Source organism: Epinephelus lanceolatus, chromosome 8 (genome assembly GCF_041903045.1).
Source record: "Epinephelus lanceolatus isolate andai-2023 chromosome 8, ASM4190304v1, whole genome shotgun sequence".
Classification (NCBI taxonomy): domain Eukaryota; kingdom Metazoa; phylum Chordata; class Actinopteri; order Perciformes; family Serranidae; genus Epinephelus; species Epinephelus lanceolatus.
This window is the reverse complement of record NC_135741.1, coordinates 35,276,382-35,298,254: the sequence shown is the minus strand read 5'-3', so window position 1 is coordinate 35,298,254 and position 21,873 is coordinate 35,276,382. Positions and strand designations below refer to the sequence as shown.

General features: G+C 40.5%; 1 protein-coding gene across 1 annotated transcript in view; it reads right to left on the bottom strand.

The window, feature by feature from the left end:
- The window catches only part of LOC117257868 (copine-9-like), a 125,176-nt gene that overhangs the window by 25,961 nt on the left and 77,342 nt on the right, over nt 1–21,873 (bottom strand). The window contains exons 7-16 of the mRNA XM_033628235.2: nt 17,137–17,200; nt 14,059–14,162; nt 11,306–11,410; nt 8,201–8,242; nt 7,828–7,903; nt 5,703–5,756; nt 5,383–5,444; nt 4,877–4,923; nt 2,306–2,487; nt 152–279 (exon numbers count right to left, since the gene is read on the bottom strand). Coding sequence (XP_033484126.2) covers nt 152–279; nt 2,306–2,487; nt 4,877–4,923; nt 5,383–5,444; nt 5,703–5,756; nt 7,828–7,903; nt 8,201–8,242; nt 11,306–11,410; nt 14,059–14,162; nt 17,137–17,200 — 864 coding nt within the window. The remainder of the gene's footprint in view (nt 1–151; nt 280–2,305; nt 2,488–4,876; nt 4,924–5,382; nt 5,445–5,702; nt 5,757–7,827; nt 7,904–8,200; nt 8,243–11,305; nt 11,411–14,058; nt 14,163–17,136; nt 17,201–21,873) is intronic.

Sequence of the window (21,873 nt, the reverse complement as noted above, 5' to 3'; positions counted from 1 at the left end):
TAATAAGCTTTGATCAAGGCCTATAAATACAAAAATAAATAAAAATCTCTCAGGTCTGCTTGACAGAAAATAGAATGTTGTAATTATACCCTTAGTCTAAAAGGTATGGTTGTACCTCAGGACTAACAAATACGCACACTTTTAAACTTACTTTGCCACTTTGTTGATAACAGGTGCAAAGTTGGTGGGTCCATAAAGCTGCACTGTCCTCAGGCTTTGAAAATAGGCCTCCAGAACCCCCTCTATGCCAACACAGTTTGGATTCTCAGCATCACCACTCTGCAACAGACAGCATACAGCACAATAATGAAGAACACAGTGTACATCCACACATCCATTAGTATAATTAACAGGGCAGTGCAATAAACAAGGAACATCAATCCATTCAGATCACGTAACTGTTTACATATTCAACATAGTTCTTACAATTAAAGATAAATACACATCTTAAATATGCGGCTATTAGCCATGATGATATGCAGTCTATCTGCAATTAATGCACCATTATCCTTAACACTGAGTACAGGGAAATAGTGTCGGTGTGATACAACGGGTAGTCAACACCAGAAAAGAGAAGAGGAGACTCAAGAGGCTACTCCTAATTAAATGTGTCTCTTCTCAGACCCACAGTAGGAACAATATCAAAAGTATGTCAGTTGAACTGGATTTGGCTGTTCAGTACAAATATTTGACTATTTGTTTAATTTTTTTCCGTAACAGGGTTTGGTGAGATGTTCAGGGTGACATTCATGTAATATAGTAAAAAAAAACAAGAAAGCCCTCCAAGCTAATGCTAACTATGCTAACAACAGCTTGGAAATGTGGAACAACCAAGCGGCAACCTCCAAGGCTGAGAAATGAAGCCAACGTGGAAGTGCCAAAAACTGCAGTTCCTCTAATGGCCACTTGAGACTGGCGCCAAAAGTGAATCAATCCCCAGAGACTTCCATGTTAAAATACCCATCGTTACAGCAGAAATAAACATGTTTACAACCAGGTACAAAAAACATTTTTGGTGACTATAGCTAATGTCAACATTCATGTCAACTTTAGAGGGGTTATTTTTATATAACTTTATTGTTTACATTTTACTAAAAAGTTACGCATAATTATGGGTGAGGTGACTTGATTGACAGGCTGTCTGCAAGGCACAGCTACAGTCTATGAGTCAAATCCACCTCCTCCACAGCTCTACCTTCTGGTCCAAATATGGTCACTTCTGGCTCCATAAAACAAAGATGGCAACAGTAGAAATGCTGAACTCAGGGCTTCAAAATCGGCAGTACACAAATCAGCTGGGTGACGTCATGGTAGCTTTGCAATTATTTTATATAGTTTATAGCAGCAACATTTTATGACGACGGAAGATATTAAACAAAAGCCAGATGCTATATCATATTTAGTTGCTGTGAGCTGTAAATTCACTACTTCTAAGCAGAGGCCAGTAGATTACTTTATCTCAGAGCCTGACCTGGCAAAGCCTCTCTTCCTACAGGCAGCTGCCTCTGTCTGACTCAGACAGTTGCAGACCTCACTCAGCTGCTTGAAAGCAAGGAGCGCCCACTCTGCAACTACATCTGGGAACCAAAACGTCCCCTGAAGTACAATGCACACTGACTGACAAAAAAAATAAATGAAGAATGCTGCTCAATTTAAAGACATTGTGCAATTCACTGATGTGTCTCAGATAGATGATTTGAATCTTTGACTTTCTATCTATGGGTTCCATGTGTTCTATGGGTTTGTCTCTGTAAGCTTGCGGAGGGCAATGTTAGTCTGTTTCTCACGCAAGTTTACACAAGTACAGAAAGTTCATGAAAGTTCAAGGTTTTTCATGTAGTTGGTGTAAAAAGCAATGTGAAGTCTAGAGGGTACTGACAGAGACTCATTGAAGCTATAATATTAAAGTAATAAAGTTTAAATGAGTTTTTAAAAAGACATTTGTGTGATTTAGTATTGCCCTTTCATAAATTACAGGGAATTATGAGAGTTTTACAACTAAAGGTCAATATCAAAGCAGCAGAGGCCATACTAGTGACTCAAAGTCAGAGTTGGCCTCACTTCAACTTAGCTACCAGAGGTTTCTAACTGTCCTGATCCCTCAGGAGGATGCAAGGAGGAAGTGGAGGAGATGCTGGGAGATTCCCACTGGCAGGCAGATGAGCCAGCTTCTCAACTTGCAAGACCAGATGTTGTCGCAGCGACGACTCCTGGTCCAAACCACACCCTGCCACGGGTGGACTGTGTGTGCCTTGTATGTGTGAATTCATATGTTTCGTGCGTGCGTTTTAAATGTGTGTCTTACCAGCGGGAAGCCGTGGGAGATTTTGCCATCAGGGGGCAGCTTAGCTCCGAAACCATAGGCAGGAAAGAGCTTGTCACTGTCGTAGTCCTGGATAATCTCACCCACTGCTTTCAGGGCCATGGCATATGCATTCATCTGGTAGGGGCTCATATAGTGGAGGGAAGTGGGCTGGGAGGGGTTACCTTGGAAGATGACACACACACACACACACACACACGCAACACAATGAAGTGAACTATGGAAAGTCTCATTCCTTCTCTCTGTGTTGTTTCAGCTATGAAATACAAAGTGAAGCATGTCACCAGCTGCGTACAGGAGGTGATTCATGCTAAGAAAATACACATGCTTCATATCCTTCTTTCAAACAGGTTTTCACAAAACTAGTGTCTAGCATTTGCATTTAAATTGCAATAGTGACAAGCTATGGCTTTGATGAACTACATTTGGAATCATGGCTTTAACAGTCAAATCTGATACTTGAAGGGAAGGAAATAAAATCAAAGAGTCATGTAAACAGGATTATTATGGGGAGTTATCAGTTTACGCAATCATGCAAATGTCTTACACAATTAGAATTATTGCACACATGTTAACACAGCCCAATATGACTAAATGCCAGCTCTGACTTCTCCCCTTGGGATAAGCAGGTCTGGAGTGTCTCCTCCATAATAAAACAAGTGCCCTGCTTTAAAGGGAATGAAAGGAGGTGGATGATTTGATTAGCCAGGATAGATGCCAGCTAATGTATTCCTCCTAATCCCATCTAGCTTCCAACTGCGCTGCAGGTGTACCCCGCGCCTCTGGCCATGAAAATACCACACATTCACATTCACCACGCCCTGTGCACCTTGCACGGTCGACTGCACTTCCCATCATGTGAAAATAAGAGCCTAAATGTAACAATCTATTCAAGACAGCAGTGCGCTGATAGCCAGTGTATCTGCCATGAAAAATGAAGAAAGGTCATGTTATATTGCAGAGGGGAAAAGGGACAAGTGCTTTTCATAGTGAAGTGTTACATTTGAAAAAAAAAAAACCCTCTTTCCTGTCTGTGATAAATTGAAAAAACAAAACTAGTTGTAATTTTAATAGTTTCAGACAGAGAAAAATACAGGCTTTTATTTTATTTTACTTTTTTTCACAGCAACTGATATAATTTGAGGGCACACTTACAAAGTGGAGTGACGATGGGTTACACACTGTCTGGCAATCATGAGTTCTTCGTCTCTTGAGCAACAATTAAAACAATATTCAGTTGAATTGCTTACTTCTGTGCCATTGTTCTGGACTGGCATTTAATAATTTCCTCAGCAAGATCCAATTGTACTACATAGGCAGACAGGTATTTTGTTAAATGCCACTGCTTTGCAAACTCACCAACAACTGTTAAATTGTTTCACTAAATTATCTTATTCAAGCTTCTTTTCAGTTGGTGGTATTTTGCATCAGCAAACTACATTTGGATCTTTCAGACCATTGATTTCCTTACAACATCCAAATCACTGCAGCCAGGGGAGCACTGTCAGGAGAGGCAGACCCGATAAATGTACCCCCCAGAGTCTAGGACTACCACTGACTGCAACATAAACAATGTAGCCCATTACCATCTTGATACAATAAATACCATATTGTCTCAAAATGTGTTTGATTTTGAAAAAACGGAAAACTTGAGTGGGCCCAACTAGTTACCTTGCGGCACACCACACTGTAGACGTCTGACACTGTAACTGACTGCGTAAAAAACACTTAACTTTCTAGTAAGCTAGTTTAAAACAGTGGACTTGTTGGGCTGTACAACTGAACTAACTAACATCTTATACAGGTTTTGAGATTTCTTTTAATGTGGTCATAGCTGTTGAATACATTAATCATTTGATATGAGAGGGATCATGTACAAAAAACAATTAATATGAGATTAATCCCAGATTAAGCTACAAGCCACATTACATTTGCAATGCTTGGGCAGGTAAACATAAACACTACAAAATAAAAATTTGGCAATTTATTTGCTGAAAAAGAAATAGTTTGAGGAAGAGAAAAATATGCTCATTAGCTTTTTTAACCTGGAGCTAAAGAAGTAGGCTGATACTAATATAAAGCTAGAGCCAACAGACGATTAGTTTGGCTTAGTAAAAAGCCTGGAAGCAAGGGAACTCTCCCGCTGGTGCCCAATTAAGCTCAAAACTACACCTGTAAACCCCCCTGAAGCTTACTTATTAAGATATATCTTGTTTTTTGTTATTCTTATCAAACAGAAATGTAAAAACGACAATTGAAGCACTTATTTTAATAATGATTAATCTTTATCCCCAAATGCTAAACAGTGATGATTGGTTATAGAAGACAACTGATTCATTTCTGGGAGATCCTAGGTGCATTCTGTAGGCTGCAAAGGCCTCGTTTTATGTAATATTGTCTGTACTAGTTGAGAGATCACATCTGGTCTAACTGTGTTTTGATGCAATGGCAGGGAGCCAGTGAGGAGTTATGCAACACACGCACACACTTCAATGAATGAAAACACATGCGAGACAAAGGCATGTGTCTGAAACACAGCAGTAAGTGACTTACCATTGGACGCTGTGAAGTCAATTGCCACTGTGAAGTTCAGTTGTGTTCTGTTGCAAAGAAAATGGGAATCAAAGAGGGAAAAAGGAAAACAAAACACACTTCATGTCCAACACACATACACACCAACAGCATTAAGTTCAATATAATCAGTTTACTGGTTCACTGACTAATTAGTATGGCAGGACAATATTCCCTCCACCATCTTGAAGGCCTAATTAGGTAAAACAAATGGAACCAGTAATTAAAAGTGAATGAACTGAATAAATTAGGTATTTACCAACGAGATTTACCATCGCGAAATTCCCCCAATAACTTCACCCCTTCACAGCCGATATGCATTCAGTGTGGAGCTCACAGAAGAGCTTTTGGGGAATTCAATTGAGTATTTTCTAGATAACTACATACACACACACACACACACACACACACACACTCAAAAAGCAGCCAGCCAAAATGGTGGCTATTGACACTCACTGAGAGAGAGGGCTAATTATTATTCCACTCACCCTCCTCGGATGAAATCCACAAAGGTATGCTCGGACTCCACTTTGAAGGACAGCAGAGTTACCTGGCGAACACACACACACACACGCGCGCGCACACACATGCATGCGCACACACACGTACAGTCACACATGCAGGGTGATAAACAGAGGAGGAGGGTGGAAAAGGAACCGGGGCCAGGTAGACGGGAAGGAAAAAGAAAAACAGGTGGCCAGTCTCAGTCAGTGAGAGAGAAGCAGATGTAAGAGGTGATGATACCTATATAAATATATAAAACATAAAATACCAATACAGAGGATATGGAAGAGGTGGGTGTACTCACAGTTCCAGAATTGATGTATTTCTTCTTTTTGCCTTTCTTCTTGGGATTTAAAACCTGCAGGGGATAGGGGGAAAGCAAGTTAGGTATTGAGAGGGTACTTGTAAAACCACTTCATACCCTGGAATGATGTTCAGTAATGAACATGAATAATTCAACAGATTCCTGATAGTGGTGGAGGCCAGAAATTGAAAGTGATATTGTGTTTAACTGTGCATAAATAGACAGTAAAGCAGATAAAAATGAGAGGTGAAGAGATTAATCCATCCGTCCATCCATTCGTCTATGGTCATTACATCAATAAACTTTCTCTCCTCCTTTAGACCAGTTCATTATTACAGACTTTAATGATTATTTTATTCACTGTGCTGCAATTTTATTAATAATTGGTTTGCTTGGGTCAAATTATTACTCTGTTGAACAGATTGTAATAAGATGTGGACATTCATGGGTTTTTATTCCCAGCACATCTAATAAAAAGGTATTGTCAGTTAATGATTTTGTTTTTAGCAGTTTAATTAATTTTGGTAAGAATGACATTTATATTATATTGTGAGGGTACATTGTATTTGCCATGTCTATATACACTTGGTGTCTCCATTGACTTGTGAACTTAAAGTAAAGCCTAAACATCTTGATTGCCCCCTGGTGGCTAGCTGCAGTATAGGTCATAAATGTTTAAGTTTGGTTTCAAGTAGTTATGTGATGCTGTAAAGGGTGGTTTGATGTCATAACTGACAGTTGTATGTGCCAGTTAAGGAATTTTACATAATTGACCTGTTAACATTCTATTAAGGCATAAAGTTACACATAATTCAGGGCAGGCTACTTTGAGTCCGTGTTAATTTCATTGATGAAAACTATGATTAAAATTTGTCGTCAACGCCCTATTTTCCATGATAAAAACCAGATGATGACGAGCTAAAAATAGATTTTGATTATAAAAACTAAGACGAAATCTTTGTTTCATTTTTGTTGACGAGATGAGACATGACAAAAAAATTAGTGGTGGACTATTGGATAGCCTGTAATTATCTTCAAATGCTGCATGAGCGACAGGCTGGTTAACTCCAGTAAATAGTCTGCACCAGGATGTTTCACTAGCCAGCAAAAACACTCACACTGGAGCAGCGTCAGTCATTGGTATGAGTTGTGAGCTGTAATTCAGCAGTAAATAAGCAGTCATGTGTGTCTGACTGTGGATGGTGGAATGAATGGATTCTTGGAGTTTGTTAGTTACAGCAGTGGCTGTTAGCAGCTCTGCTTGTTCGCCGCTGAACAGCAGCAGAGCAAGCAGACACTGGCTGCTGGACTTCACATTTGATTCCCGCAGGACTGCACCCAAATCTGGACTGTCTCATTTTTGTCTCAAGACTAAGACTAAATCTAAAATAGCTATCAGCTTTGAGTGACAGGCTGTCTGCTGATTGTTTACTTCACAGTCAGATGTACCCCTCGCTCCTACAAAGCTCTAGCCTCTCGCCCAAATATGGTCACTTCTGGCTCCAGAACAGAAGGATGGTGACAATCAAAATGCAGAACTCAAGGATTCAATACAGGAGTCCACAAACCAATGGGTGATGTCATGGTAGCTGCGTCCATTATTTTATGGGCATAATAGATGTTCATGTTTTTTATCTTATCTTTACGCCCCTGGCCTGCATTGTTTTAAGTCACAGATCTCTGTATCTGGTGTATTCAATCTAATTCAACATTTCAATTACTTATCTTGTATCAAAACAACAAAAGAAACCAAAACATTAAAAACTGAACATGATAGGACCTTCTATACTTGTGATTTTATTTATCCATCTGTGCTTCTGTTTGTGAAACCATCCATTCCTCTGAAGGTTGCATAATTTTGATGTCAGGGGAAAGAATTAGCTCTCCAAAATATTTTCAGCCTTTTACTTTAAGAGCACCTGTTTTATCACCTATTACTACTTCACTTTCTAAAAGGCTGTACTTGCCTTTGAGAGGGTTATAGAGGGTTGTAGAGGTTTTCAGCCTTTGGAGAGCTGGCCAGCCAGGGTCAAAATATCAAAATCATCTAAACTGGAGTTTCAAGGTTTACATATTATGACAAAAATGGTAGGAAACAACAAAACAAACCCATGTCACGTCTCACCTCATAGACATTGAACTGGTTCTGCCCCCGAGACAGCTCTCTGTAGCTGGTGGTGAACTCACCAATGAAGTCATGGCTGCAGACAAACACCCATGAAGACAGGCAGGCATGAACACCGATTTTATTATCAGAGAGAAATTGCCATGTCTTTGTCTCCATCCACATCTGTTTCTCCATTTTTGTCTCTGTCAATCTCCCAGTATCTGCCCTATCTCTGTCCTTGCTGCATATTAAGTTGTTTTGTAGCGCACTAAAACACTTCAAATTTCCAACCACAGAATGTACACAAGACATTTCATTTTCTTCTGACATTTGAGAGACATTAATGTGAATCATGGGGCCACAATGAGTGGTTATCCACAGATGAGTTTACCTTCCATCTCGGTCCCAGTCATAGACATCTACCTTCACAGTCCTGAAATAGACAAAGAATATCTTATTTCTGAAGGTCTCTTTACCAGATCATCTCCTGTCGGAAAAAAGAGAACCTGAAGTTCTATTGAATTAAAAAGAAATGTCTTTTCACTCCATCACACTGCGAACAGTGCAATTACACATTCCCCGATTCAATAGTGTCACGCTGAAGAGGATTAGTGGCGCAGTAAGTACAGGTCCTTATGTGAACTCTGAATTACAAGGCCATTTTGTGTTTACTGCTTTCAGCCAGTGAAAATCATCAAATCCACATGCAGGAGAGAAAAGCGAGTACAGCTTTTAAGTTTGTATTCAGCACCTCGAAGATATATTTACAGCCATATGTGAGTCGCCAGTTCTTTCTGTTATTTTCCTCCAATCTCTCACATTTTTCACTCAAAGTAAAACATTGCCAACTTGCAGAGATGCCTCAGTTCACACCATATTGGGTGAATTTTGGTTTATCTGCATCCACTTGCATCCTTCCATTGATTTTGCATGCAAGGTATAAATTTGCATACAGAATTCACCCCATGTCTTGTCTGAACCTAACATAATAATGATACATCTACTGATGCTACTGTACGTGCACTACCTGCACATGAACTGCTCCTACTAACAAGTGTAGTCTGTGTATCTGCAGCTTGAGTTGCAGTTGTTCATTTCTCTGACACACCATCGTAAATACACCAAATACTTACTAGTGCACCAAATAGATAATAAAATAGTCCCCAGTAAATGCAATACAGTGTAAAGTCCTCTCGGAGTGCACCCTCTGCCTATTGATAGTAACAAATGGACTTGGGGTTGAGTGTAAGAGACAGGGTAGATAAGCAGTGTTGGACCTAGCACACTTGGCGACCTAAGCAGACTCCCCCTGGCCCCCGTATTATCTTGAATATATATATCATACAAACTAAATCTAATGACAAATCGACATTAAATTCTTTTGTCTTTATTTTGTACTGCACCCTCGATGGCTTTTGCCTGTAGATAGGTTGCAAAAAGAGCACTGAGAGCAGGACTAATGTGGTGTATTTTGGTCTGTTCATGGAATTTAAATGTGATAATGTCAGCCCTATCCTTTAACAAGATATCAAATGATTATTCCTTTTTTGTCTCTTTTTAATCTTAAGAGGAAAAAAGCCTAAAGAGGAGTTTTTATCTAAAAGTTCCTTATGCAGATAACCTTAGTCTAAAGGGATGATAAGTCACAAAAACTTTTTAAAATGTCACAAGGAGAAATAGAGGATAATTGCTCCTACTTTTGCAAAAGTGGCACTGTACGCACTCCTGTACGTATGCACACTGTATCTGGTAGCAAGTGGCTATCACAGCTGCACAGCACAGTCCAACCTGACTCTGAATGCATAACAGAGTGCTGTGTGACAACTGAGTCAGTCTCAATAACACCAGTGCTGGTCCCTGGGACAACATGACCGACTGCTGGCATTATTCTGACCGCCCCAGCAACAGGTGATGTCATCCGCATGAGAGTCTGCCAGTGCCTTAAGTGTTCCCATAGAAGTGGTGGTGGAAGAAGTATTCAGATCTTTCCACTGAGTTAACATAGCAATACTGCACTATAAATATACTCTGTTAAACATCCTGCATTCAAAATCATACATACTGTAAGTAAAAGTACAGTACTCAGTATAGCTTATTTCAGAATCACATAGTTTATTGAATTTTAACTATTGACGCATTCATATGTAAATCACTTTAATGTTGCAGCTGGCAAGAGTGGAGCTAAGTTTAATTATTCTATTACTTAATTGAATGCTTTACCTTTGATAATACAATATATTATAATCAATTAGTGTATTCATATTTTGTATCAATAATCTAAATTTGCAAAGTAACTTAAGCTGTAAAATAAAAGTGCAATAAAAAGTACAATATTTGCCTCTGAAATGTAGCGAAGTAGAAGTAGAGCATAACATTATACTTAAGTACTATACTTGAGTAAATGAAGGCTACTTAAGAAGATTAAGAATTTATACTTGTGCGGCAGACCCTACGCTATAGCCTACACATGGGGCCTACGCCGTTGTGAGCATTTATACTTTGCGGTGTTGTGTCTGTCACTCTGCAGTTACACCTCCAAAATACTAGTCGGCGGCAGAGGTTTCTGTGGAGTGCTGTAAAGTATAGTTGACTCAAAAACACACCCAAAACATACATTAAACATGTCTTAACAGAGACAATTTCAAAAACAAATACACAAATTGACTTCACTATAACTTGCAGGGTTCATAGACAAAGCATTTGTTTCTTGCTGAACAATTTTCCCCACAAATATAACATGGTAATGTTTTTAGCACAAGCCGATGGCATTTTACATTGTATAAATTAGCCTAGCAGCTAGCGAACTTTTCTTCTACTCATATGAAGCCAGGGACAACAGCAACATTTAACAAAGGTAACATTACAAAATTATAGCTCACAAGGTTCACTGACAAACATCTTTCTTATATCAAACACTTTTTCCAAGATGCTAATGTTATTAGCACAAGCCTATGGCATTTTATATGTATGAAGAAGCCTAGCAAGAGCTGAGACTTACTTCTGCTCATATGAATACAAGATAAACCGCACACAAGGCTAAAAATGTGATTTTGTGATGACTTTATCGTCTTCACAATTTTTTGTTTCTTATCTCTGAAATTAAAGTAAACAAAATGTTTTGTTTTCACTGAGGGAAATGGCTTCAGCTTGCAAAAATAGACCTGAGGTCTGCGTTGCGGTGACGCGTAGTTACATTTCTGGTGAGGTGCATGTCGGGCTAAGGCGTAGGGTACAGCATAGGCTCTACAGTGACACAGAGCCTAAGGCGTCGATTCGACGCAAATATATAAATTCCACCGTAGTTGCATTTCAGCAATGCACCTGCTTCAGTCAACCATAGAAAGTGACGTGTGTTGCAGGACACAGTAGTAAACAGCAATGAAATCAGGTATCATCTTCGCTGTGTTTATTATGCTGTTTCATACATGTTGCTTCTAAACAGAACATAAATATCTCACAATGACACTAAATAGAGTTGTGAAAAGCATTTTCTGACCTGTCGTAGTCGCCATTGCAGAGAGCTCTAACAGGGATGGTGAAGGACTGCCACACCGGGTTCAGTGTGTTCTTGATCACTTCTGTCTTGTGGCAGATGGTAAACCTGCCAGTAAAATAACAGACACATGGCCACTAAAGAGAGAGCACAGTCATATTGCTCACATTGTACCTGTGAAAATAATCCCACATCACTTATCAGCAGCTTCCTCTGCAATGCCACAGAATGCTTTTGCAGGTTGTTGTGTTCTTTTTATATCTGTTTAAGTATATCTGGGGGACATGGCAGAATTGCACATTGAGTTTTTGAAAATTGCTACGAAAATCTCTCCAAGGCAAAACAGTGGAAAGAGGTAATAATCTTTAAGGTTGAGATAAGCCTCAGGAGTTAGTGGGGTATGACTGATCATACAAAAAAGTTGATTTGTATAGAAAACAAGTGAAAACTAGATGTGAAAGTTGATATTGTCTGTCTAAACACATGTGGTTTTCACCTCCAAGTACACTTCTTTTCTTTGTGCAATACATTGTTTAGAGACTTAGGCAACAACCAACTTTACACTGAGTATTACCAATCTGCAGTGCTTTGACCAGCTGTACCAAAGAAGCAACCTCAAAACAAGGGCGTAGCATCAGATTTTGTGGTCATATGCATAAGCTTTCTCTGTGGCCCCCCACCTTTCCTGTCTTGATCCATGTTTCTTTCACGCAGATTTTGAATTTTGTTTCTACAAAGTTAATCAGCAACAGCCATTCACTCAGCTTTAACTGTATTCAGACACAAATCCTAGTGCAGGGGCAGACTAAACCATTTTGCACCTTTTGCGGGTTGAGAGGGGCCCTCAGCGAGCTCCAGTTGTTTTTTATAGAAAAGTTCAGTCTTTCAGTTGATGTATTCAGCAAGTTTTAATTTAGTTGTATCACAAATTCCTTAAGAATAAAAAAATTGCAAACACACGTTTCATTGCAGATTTTTCGAGGACCCCCCTCCCATTGGGGCACTGTGTAATCAGTCCCACTACTATGTTGCCCCTGCTTTGGTGCTGAAAAAATGAAGCCATTGTGGAAGTGCCAAAAACTGCAGTTTCTTAAATGGCCACTGGGGGCTGGCTTAAAAAAAAAAAAAGTCAGTCCCCATAGACCCCCATGTTAAAATGCCTAACTTTACATCAGAAATAACATGTTTACAGCCTGGTACAAAAAATGGTTTTGGTCCCTATAGCTAATTTTCCAGTTCATGACCACTGTATGTGGGGATTAGTTATATAACTCACCCATTTAAATATGATTAAGGCTTAAAATTAAGCATATTTAAAGGCGTGGGAACTTTGAGTGACAGGTGGGTGCTGTCCATTGACAAATCACTATCACAGTGACAGCACTGGTAACGTATCCATAGTGTAACCCCAGATTCACAGAGTAAAGTCGCAGCCATAGCTGTTGCTATTTCAGTGTGTTTTCAATTCATTTAAATGACATTGTATTGTTATAGTCAGCTAATCCAGGTCTTGTCCAGTGTTTGGTTGAACTGAAAGACCCCTAAGGAGTCATATGTTTAGTTTTTCCCTGAAAGTACATTTGATTTTAAGGATTCAAGCCTGTTTTTGCTAGCAAAAAATTAAGATTGACATTATCACAGTTAATGTAGCTGCACCGTGCTAACCAAGCTAACAGCTAGCATGAGCACTAGCTCCACCCTCTTGTCTAAATATGGTCACTTCTGGCTTCAAAAATCCAAGAGAGCAGCGGCCAAACAGGAGTCCATAAACCAATGGGAGACGTCACAGTGGCTAAATCTATTATTTTATACAGTACCTTCATGCTGCATTTTACCCACTTCGGAACGAGTGCTGAAAAAGGCTTGTAGCAACAGCCATCCTCATGCGATTCAAATCTTAAAATAAACTAGAAGGGCACTTGGAGAGCGCAGACCTCCACCAAGGCCAAATGCCCTATTGTGCTATGTTGACAAAAGTGAAAAAAACAAACAAAAACATGTATATCTGTCTTGTGATTCTGATCCACTCCAGAATTTAATGGGTTCTCCCTAGGCCCACACTACATCCTTCGACCAAGCCAATTGTTGTTCCATAATCCTGCTGACAAATGAACAAACAAACCTAACTGAAAAACAAACCAGCAAACAAACAACCCTAATGGAAAACATGACCTCCTTGGTGGTCATGATGCACTGTTCTTTGTTACATTTGGACATAAAGTTTTCAGGGACAAATGACATTGTTAGATGGTACATTTTGAGGTTGCAGCTTGGAATTTCCTTTTGGGGTCTAACACGCTTTAGATTTAAATGCATGATTTGTATTTGAACCTCTCCTTTAAAAAATAAAAAAGTAAGTGATGGTAAATGAGAGACTTTAACAATAAGAAACCATTATCAGAATCACATCTGGCCACATCGCAAATCAAATCCTAAAACTGGAGAGTGTATAAGCAATGGCAGGAGGCTCGGATGGTGGTGTGAAGTGTCTGAAAAAACAGATTTTTTTCCCAAAAATGTCAAAGGCTCTCCCATTTTGCATTTGCTTTTAAGACTGCCCTTAATTCAGGCTTCAATGTCTGATGTAACAACTGTGGAGCATTGACTCTGTTCATGTCTGTTCAGAGCACATTATCTGTTTATATCTGAATCATTTATTTGTATTTGTTTACATCCTACAAGCCATCCATGAAATGTTTTACATATTACTACCATCTCCTGGGAGTTAAAGTGGGTGGTAAAATGCTCAAACTCACGTCCCGTCCTCATTACTCCGGTAGAAAACCAAGAAGGGGTCGGATTTGCCAAAGAAGTCTTTTTTGTCCAGCTTGTTGGCACACAACTGCATGGTAGCAATATCCTGTGAGAGAAGATGAGCAGCTTTAGTTGAACATCAATACAGTCATTCTGATGCAATTTCATTTCTAAGTCAGCAATTTGTTTTCTCGGGGAACTCATTTCTTGGCGATGGAGGCACTAGGTTTTCACAGGACACGGCCACAACAATCGTGGAGCTGAGTATCCCTCTGAATGCAAAGTAATTGGCAGTGTAAAAGCTCGTGCATATTGGCAACGCAAATGTGGATCAGGATCCCAAACACCAACGGTCGGAACGACTTGATAAGCAATGCATACATAGATTACAGTGATTGCAATCCAGCGTTTCTTTTAAATTGCAGAGTTTACTAGTGGGAGATTGTGATTTTATTATGTGCTGTTTGAAATATAGTCAGAGAGGGAATGGCTTCATACATATAAATGGATAGTTACTGCAGTTGATGAGAAACGATGTTATTCTGGCTTCTGTGGTGAGATGGCCATGAGAGGGTGGATGGATGGATACCCAGCATTGTCGTGGTAAAAGACACCTGATATCAAAGTCAGCTCATATACTACGTTACTTTACACTCACTGGCCACTTTATTAGGTACACCTTGCCAGTACTGGGTTGGACTTCCTCCTGCCTTCAGAACTGCCTTAATTCTCCGTGGCATAGAGTCAACAAGGAAATATTCCTAAGATGTTTTGGTCCATATTGACATGATAGAATCACACGGTTGCTGCAGATTTGTCGGCTGCACATCTGTGATGCAAATCTCCCGTTCCACCACATCCCAAAGGTGCTCTACTGGATTGAGATCTAGTGACTGTGGAGGCCATTGGAGTACAGTGACCTCATTGTCATGTTCAAGAAACCAGTTTGAGATGATTTGAGCTTTGTGACATGGTGCGTTATCCTGCTGGAAGTAGCCATCAGAAGATGGGTACACTGTGATCATAAAGGGATGGACACGGTCAGCAACAATACTCAGGTAGACTGTGGTGTTTAAATGACGCTCAGTTGGTGCTAAGGGGTCCAAAGTGGCCAATTATATCACCACCACCAGCCTGAACCGTTGATACAAGGCAGGATGGATCCATGCTTTCATGTTGTTTACTATTAATATTCTGACCCTACCATCTGAATGTCGCAGCAGAAATCAAGACTCATCAAACCAGGCAAACATGTTGTTGGTTCAGAGATGGTCTTCTGCAGACCTTGGTTATAACTAGTGGTTATTTGAGTTCCTGTTGCCTTTCTATCATCTTGAACCACTCTGGCCATTCTCCTCTGACCTCTGGCTTCAACAAGGCATTTTCACCCAGAGAACTGCTGCTCACTGGGTGTTTTTTCTTCTTCAGACCATCCTCTGTAAACCCTAGAGATGGTTGAGTGTGAAAATCCCAGTAGATCAGCAGTTTCTGAAATACTCATTTAAACATCCATGCCACATTCAAAGTCACTTAAATCACCTTTCTTTCCCATTCTGACGCTCAGTTTGAGCTTCAGCAGGTCGCCTTTACCATGTCTACATGCCTAAATGCATTGAGTTGTTGCTACATTATTGGTTGATTAGGTGTTTGCATTAATAAGCAGTTGAACAGGTGTACCTAATAAAGTGGCCGGTGAGTGTAGATGCATTGATATGATAAGTATGAAATGTACAAATGAAACGTATCTGTGGTTTGCAGAAATGTAGAATGCCAAAATGTTTGTCTGGTGACTGGGATGTGGATGGATAGATGAATGGATGAATGGATGAATGGCTGGATGTTGGCATTGCACATCTCTGCAAACCACAGATAGATTACATTTGTACATTATTAAATACTGTTAGAGGGCACAATCCCTGCTGGAATGTCAGCAATGTCTCAGCAATCTAAAAAAACACCAATGCCTGGTGGCTATAAAGCTGCTAAAGAGGTGTAATGGCTTTAAAGCCAAGAAAATGAGTTCTGTTGTTTGGTGGTTTCAAACAGTAGCCTGCAGGGGTCTGCAGCTTGGCAGGAGTCTAGCCTGGTTGTCATGCCATCCACCATCCCCTCCACTTCCAGGTGACAAAGTCAGCTTATAAACTATGTCACTGTAGAAACGTTGATATGGTAAGTATGAAATGTACAAATTAAATGTATCTGCGGTTGGCAGAGATGGATGGACGGATAGACGGATGGACGGACGAATGGACAGACGGACGGACGGATGGATGGATGGATGGATGGATGGACGCAGTAGATTGCTCTTAATGAGGTCCTTTAGTCATTGCCTCCAGTAGGATGGCAACATGTCAAACCTAAGTCTGTCATTGGCAGATAGGGGTTATCAGTCCATACACACACACACACACACACACACACACACACACTTATCATAAGTTCCGAAGAGCATTTGGATTTTGTCAAGAGTAAAACCTCCCAGAGTAACGATGGTAAACACAACTAGGAGAAGCCTGTTCACATAATGGTCTCTGGAGCAAGCACACACACCACACACACACACACACACACACACACACACACACACACACACACACACAGAAACTGTGTTAGTATCTGACTGCCTGGTTGGTAGTAATATATTATCGTGGCTGGGGAATGGCAAAATTGGAGGAGAAAAATCACTTATTTTATAGCAGGAAACCATCTTGACAGTTAATTTTACACATATTTAGAGAGTCTGGGTAACACAGCATCGAGCATTTATCAGCGCTGAACACTGAATACAATTAACTTGGGGGTGTGTGCATGTGTGTGTTTAGGGGAGGGTTATTTACTGGTTTAATTTGTTACATTTCATCATTATGATTTTTGAAAGATTGGCCCCTCATTAAATATTTTCTGTGTATTTGTGCATGGCTGTGTGTGGAGGTGTTTATGTGTTGGGGTGGAAAGGATTGCAAGGTATTACAACAACAGTATCGGGGCAAAGACAGAATGCAGGCGATAAGAAAATATGCCAGCAACACTTAGGTTGTGTGCATGTGTGTGTGTGTGTGTGTGTGTGTGTGTGTACTGACCCTGCAGTTACTGAGCTCCTCTGCAGTAAAGATAATGACTCCACACTTCTTCCCTGGAATCCCACTGAGAGAGAGAGAGACAGAGGGAAAGATTGAGAAAGATTGAGAAAGAGGGTAATTGTGGCACGACATAAATAATACAGTTGCAAAGCAGATGTCATTCATGGCTTCAGGCTGACGCAGTTATTGTGATAGGTGACAGCCAGACATGCAGATTGTCATATTTATGAAATAAAGAGCTGACATTTGTAGTTCTGCACTTACTTTTATGAAAATTGGGGCCTTTTTGACTAAGTGTCAATTTAATTCTAAGCATTCATTTTTTTTTTACTTAACATTCACATTTAACTGTAAGAAAAAGGCACACCAATTCAGTTCAGGTACCTGCTGTTAGCACATTTTGGACACACCCTCCAAAGCACATATAGGGTCTGTTATATACACTAACACAGTGTATTCAAAGTGATTTTAATGTATGCTCCTTAAACTGCTGCCATAAAATAAGAATTAAATATCTCATCTGCCATAATATCAGCTTGTAAAGCAATAGTTATTTAATAAGTCACTTTTTACCAGGGTAATTGCTCTGAGTACAAATGCTGGCAGCTACCCATTACAACAATCTAATTTGGCCACTGAGGAGCTCTACTGGAGCAGTTGGAGCTGAAGTGCCTTGCTTAGGGGCCCTCAGAGGTGGTAACAATGGAGGGGCACCACCCTTAACGATTTATTCCTCCAGTCCACAATATCAAACCAAAAGCTGAGACAGGGAGTGTGCTGACTGAAATAGGATATTTAGTACATAAAGTATGGCAGTACATAAAGTATACCATGGCAGCAAGAGTCATAAAGTCAGTAGATGGATTCAGTAATGTTAGTGTTTCCATAGTGTTTTTCTTTGGCAGAAAAGCAGGGGGCAGGGCACTGGGGAGCACTTTGACCAGCGCATCATATCAAAAAGGTGCTCCTAGTACTTTTTTAACTGAGCTTGAGAACTGGCCACACAGCTAACAACAAGCTAACCATGCATACACAGTGTTGGTAACTCTTTTCCAATGAAAGTAGCTAGCACTAGCTCCAAAAGTTGCTTTAAGTCACCAGGTGATGTCATACGCTCATTTGCATGTTGATGATGTCATCGCACATTGGGTGCAGCGAGGGAAAGATCAAAAGAAATCATGTAAACAGGTAGATAGAGAAATCTCACTTCAGTCACTTTTGTATTTCAGAGACAGCGGTATGTGGGTGCTACTACATGTGAAAGGAGGAAGAGAATGGTGGTGGGGCAAAATGTTCTTTATTATACTCTGACAGAAATGGCATTTTACTACTTTGCAAAATTAGATTTAACAGAAAAATCCTAAATAAAGCACTTGAATGGCATGAGAGCTACGAGGTGAAATTACTATTTCTGTCAAAGGAGGCTGGTGACTGTGAACGGGGGCAGCAGCAAAATTTACTTTGGCCGCACAAAAACAGGACCGCCTAAAAACTTCAACATTATTTTAAGTGTATGTTAAATTTTGACTGCTTCATCTTGCTGTCAGATGGCCCTTTAAAACTGGAAACTGATGCCATTACGTTATGCTCTCCTCAATGCCACCAGACTTCACTAACAGAAACAGTAATTTTACCTCAAAGAACACAATGGGTCCTATTTAGATGGTCTAAAGCGGATGGCGAAGGGCGCACAATCCATGTTGTAAGTGTCATTGCTATTTAGATGCAGGCGCAGTTGTCATTTTCACGCCCTGTGCCCTCATCGTCTAACTAGCAAATGAACTTGCACTTCTCTGGGTGTGTTGGTCTAAAAATGAGGAGTGGTCAGGCGCAGTCATGGCGCGTTGCTACTTAGATGACGTTAAAAGCAAATGCACCAGTGACGAACGAAAACCTGGTCTAAAGTCAACGCCGCAGTATTTCGCTGTTAAACAAGTTAGTAATATGCGTCTCTAGGCGGGTGCACAACGCGCGTGCACTCTGCTCAGACACACACGGAGCAGCCACACTTATGCAAAAGATAACAAATAGAAATATGATTACAATGTGAAAGGTTATTATTGTGCACATTAAAATATTTATCAGAAACATGTCTGAATGGTCAGTCATTAATCAGAATGATCTAATCGCAGTAATAATGATCATCATAATTTGTAATAATGACAAATGAAATTGTGAAATTATTTGACCAATCATGGCAACACGTAGGTATTTAAACGAGGAGATCCGTCTCCTCAGCTGTAAAACGCTCACTCTTTCTAGAGCTTAGATCGGGCCAAAAAAATCCAGCCCGACCCGGCCTGAGCCCGTGCATGTTATGTCCAGGACCGGCCCGGCCCGTCCAATTAACTGTAATTAACGGCCCGAGCCCGATTTAAACCTGACATTTTTCAATAAGTTGGCTGTTATAATTAAGAGTATTAAACCACAATTCTTGTTATTTGAATGACAGAAATATAGGATCTTAATGAATGGCGCAACATGGAAGCATGATTATGTAATAAAACAGGTGTTTATTTTAGGATCCAGGTGGTGAAGGGCTGTGTGCGTACAATGTTGCAACATTGTAACTAACTTTGTTGTAACTTTATGTGTCATACAAAGTGTGGTTTAATTTTACTTTTTATAATACTGTAGCGCCCGACAGGACGTGTGGAAAGGATGACACAGTTATTCGGCAAACCACCGTTTATTACTGAACAGTACAGGTTACTGTTGGCCATAACCACGCGAAAACAACCAACAAACAACAACTTAGCTGTAACTCCAACTGTGCACTCCTGCTCTCTCCTCCAGCTCGCTCATACACATACCAGCACGCACAATCACACAGCCCTCATCCCCGTCACACTCACCCCCCGCCCCCCTACCTATACTCATTCAATCCCAAACATGTCATTAACTCACAGAACATTGACATTATAACAGAACATTTACTGCAGGGTTGCTACAATACATAGCCTATAACATTATCAAATCATAGCTTTAAAAAAAAAAAAAAAAGTCATATCTGACAGAGAATCTAAGCTCTAACTCTTTCAGGTTGGTAGGTCTGCCATCTAACTAGCTCTCCGCCATGTGCTCCAATCGCGCCTCTTTTAAAGGGAATGAGAGGTGACACTCTGATTGGCTTATTGAATGATACGCCCAAAACACACCCATGACTAATTCACAGAGTAAGTCCAACCCTTTTAGACTCTCCGCCATGGCGCACAGTCTAAAAACGCGCTGTCTAACTAGCAAGTGACTGGGACACGCCCATGCATTGCACGCCTGGCGCTTCGCGGTTTAGACCATCTAAATAGGGCCCAATGAGTCACTGGTCTTCCCCTTAATCAGTTGGTTAGTTTGTGTAATGAGGTAACTTCTGGAACCAATCTAACAATGCAGGTTCAGTTGTCTGCTTCTCCAAATTGTGGTGGTAGATCGATAACACACAATTCTCAATGAAGGCTCAATTAGGACGCTCAGCTGTGTCCTCATAGCCACGCAATATGTGCCTGCCCCAGGCCCAGCCGGACTGGCTGGTCCAATCAATATTTTCTGTCTGGCATAGATGGTAAAGGAACAACACTGACGACAGCAAGCAACTTGTGTTTGTCGTGGACTGTAGCTTTAAAATTTCTGAGTACAATGAATTGAACGCGCGCACATGTGCACACACACACACACACACACACACACACACACACACACACACACACACACACACTTTTGAAAGAAAATGAAGATCGTTTTTTTTTTTCTTGTTTTGATCAAAAGTTGCATCATCTTGCTTAAAATTATATATACAGTACAGGCCAAAAGTTTGGACACACCTTCTCATTCAATGCGTTTTCTTTATTTTCATGACTATTTACATTATAGATTCTCACTGAAGGCATCAAAACTATGAATGAACACATGTGAAGTTATGTACTTAACAAAAAAAGGTGAAATAACTGAAAACATGTTTTATATTCTAGTTTCTTCAAAATAGCCACCCTTTGCTCTGATTACTGCTTTGCACACTCTTGGCATTCTCTCCATGAGCTTCAAGAGGTAGTCACCTGAAATGGTTTTCCAACAGTCTTGAAGGAGTTCCCAGAGGTGTTTAGCACTTGTTGGCCCCTTTGCCTTCACTCTGCGGTCCAGCTCACCCCAAACCATCTCGATTGGGTTCAGGTCTGGTGACTGTGGAGGCCAGGTCATCTGCCGCAGCACTCCATCACTCTCCTTCTTGGTCAAATAGCCCTTACACAGCCTGGAGGTGTGTTTGGGGTCATTGTCCTGTTGAAAAATAAATGATCGTCCAACTAAACGCAAACCGGATGGGATGGCATGTCGCTGCAGGATGCTGTGGTAGCCATGCTGGTTCAGTGTGCCTTCAATTTTGAATAAATCCCCAACAGTGTCACCAGCAAAACACCCCCACACCATCACACCTCCTCCTCCATGCTTCACAGTGGGAACCAGGCATGTGGAATCCATCCGTTCACCTTTTCTGCGTCTCACAAAGACACGGCGGTTGGAACCAAAGATCTCAAATTTGGACTCATCAGACCAAAGCACAGATTTCCACTGGTCTAATGTCCATTCCTTGTGTTTCTTGGCCCAAACAAATCTCTTCTGCTTGTTGCCTCTCCTTAGCAGTGGTTTCCTAGCAGCTATTTGACCATGAAGGCCTGATTGGCGCAGTCTCCTCTTAACAGTTGTTCTAGAGATGGGTCTGCTGCTAGAACTCTGTGTGGCATTCAT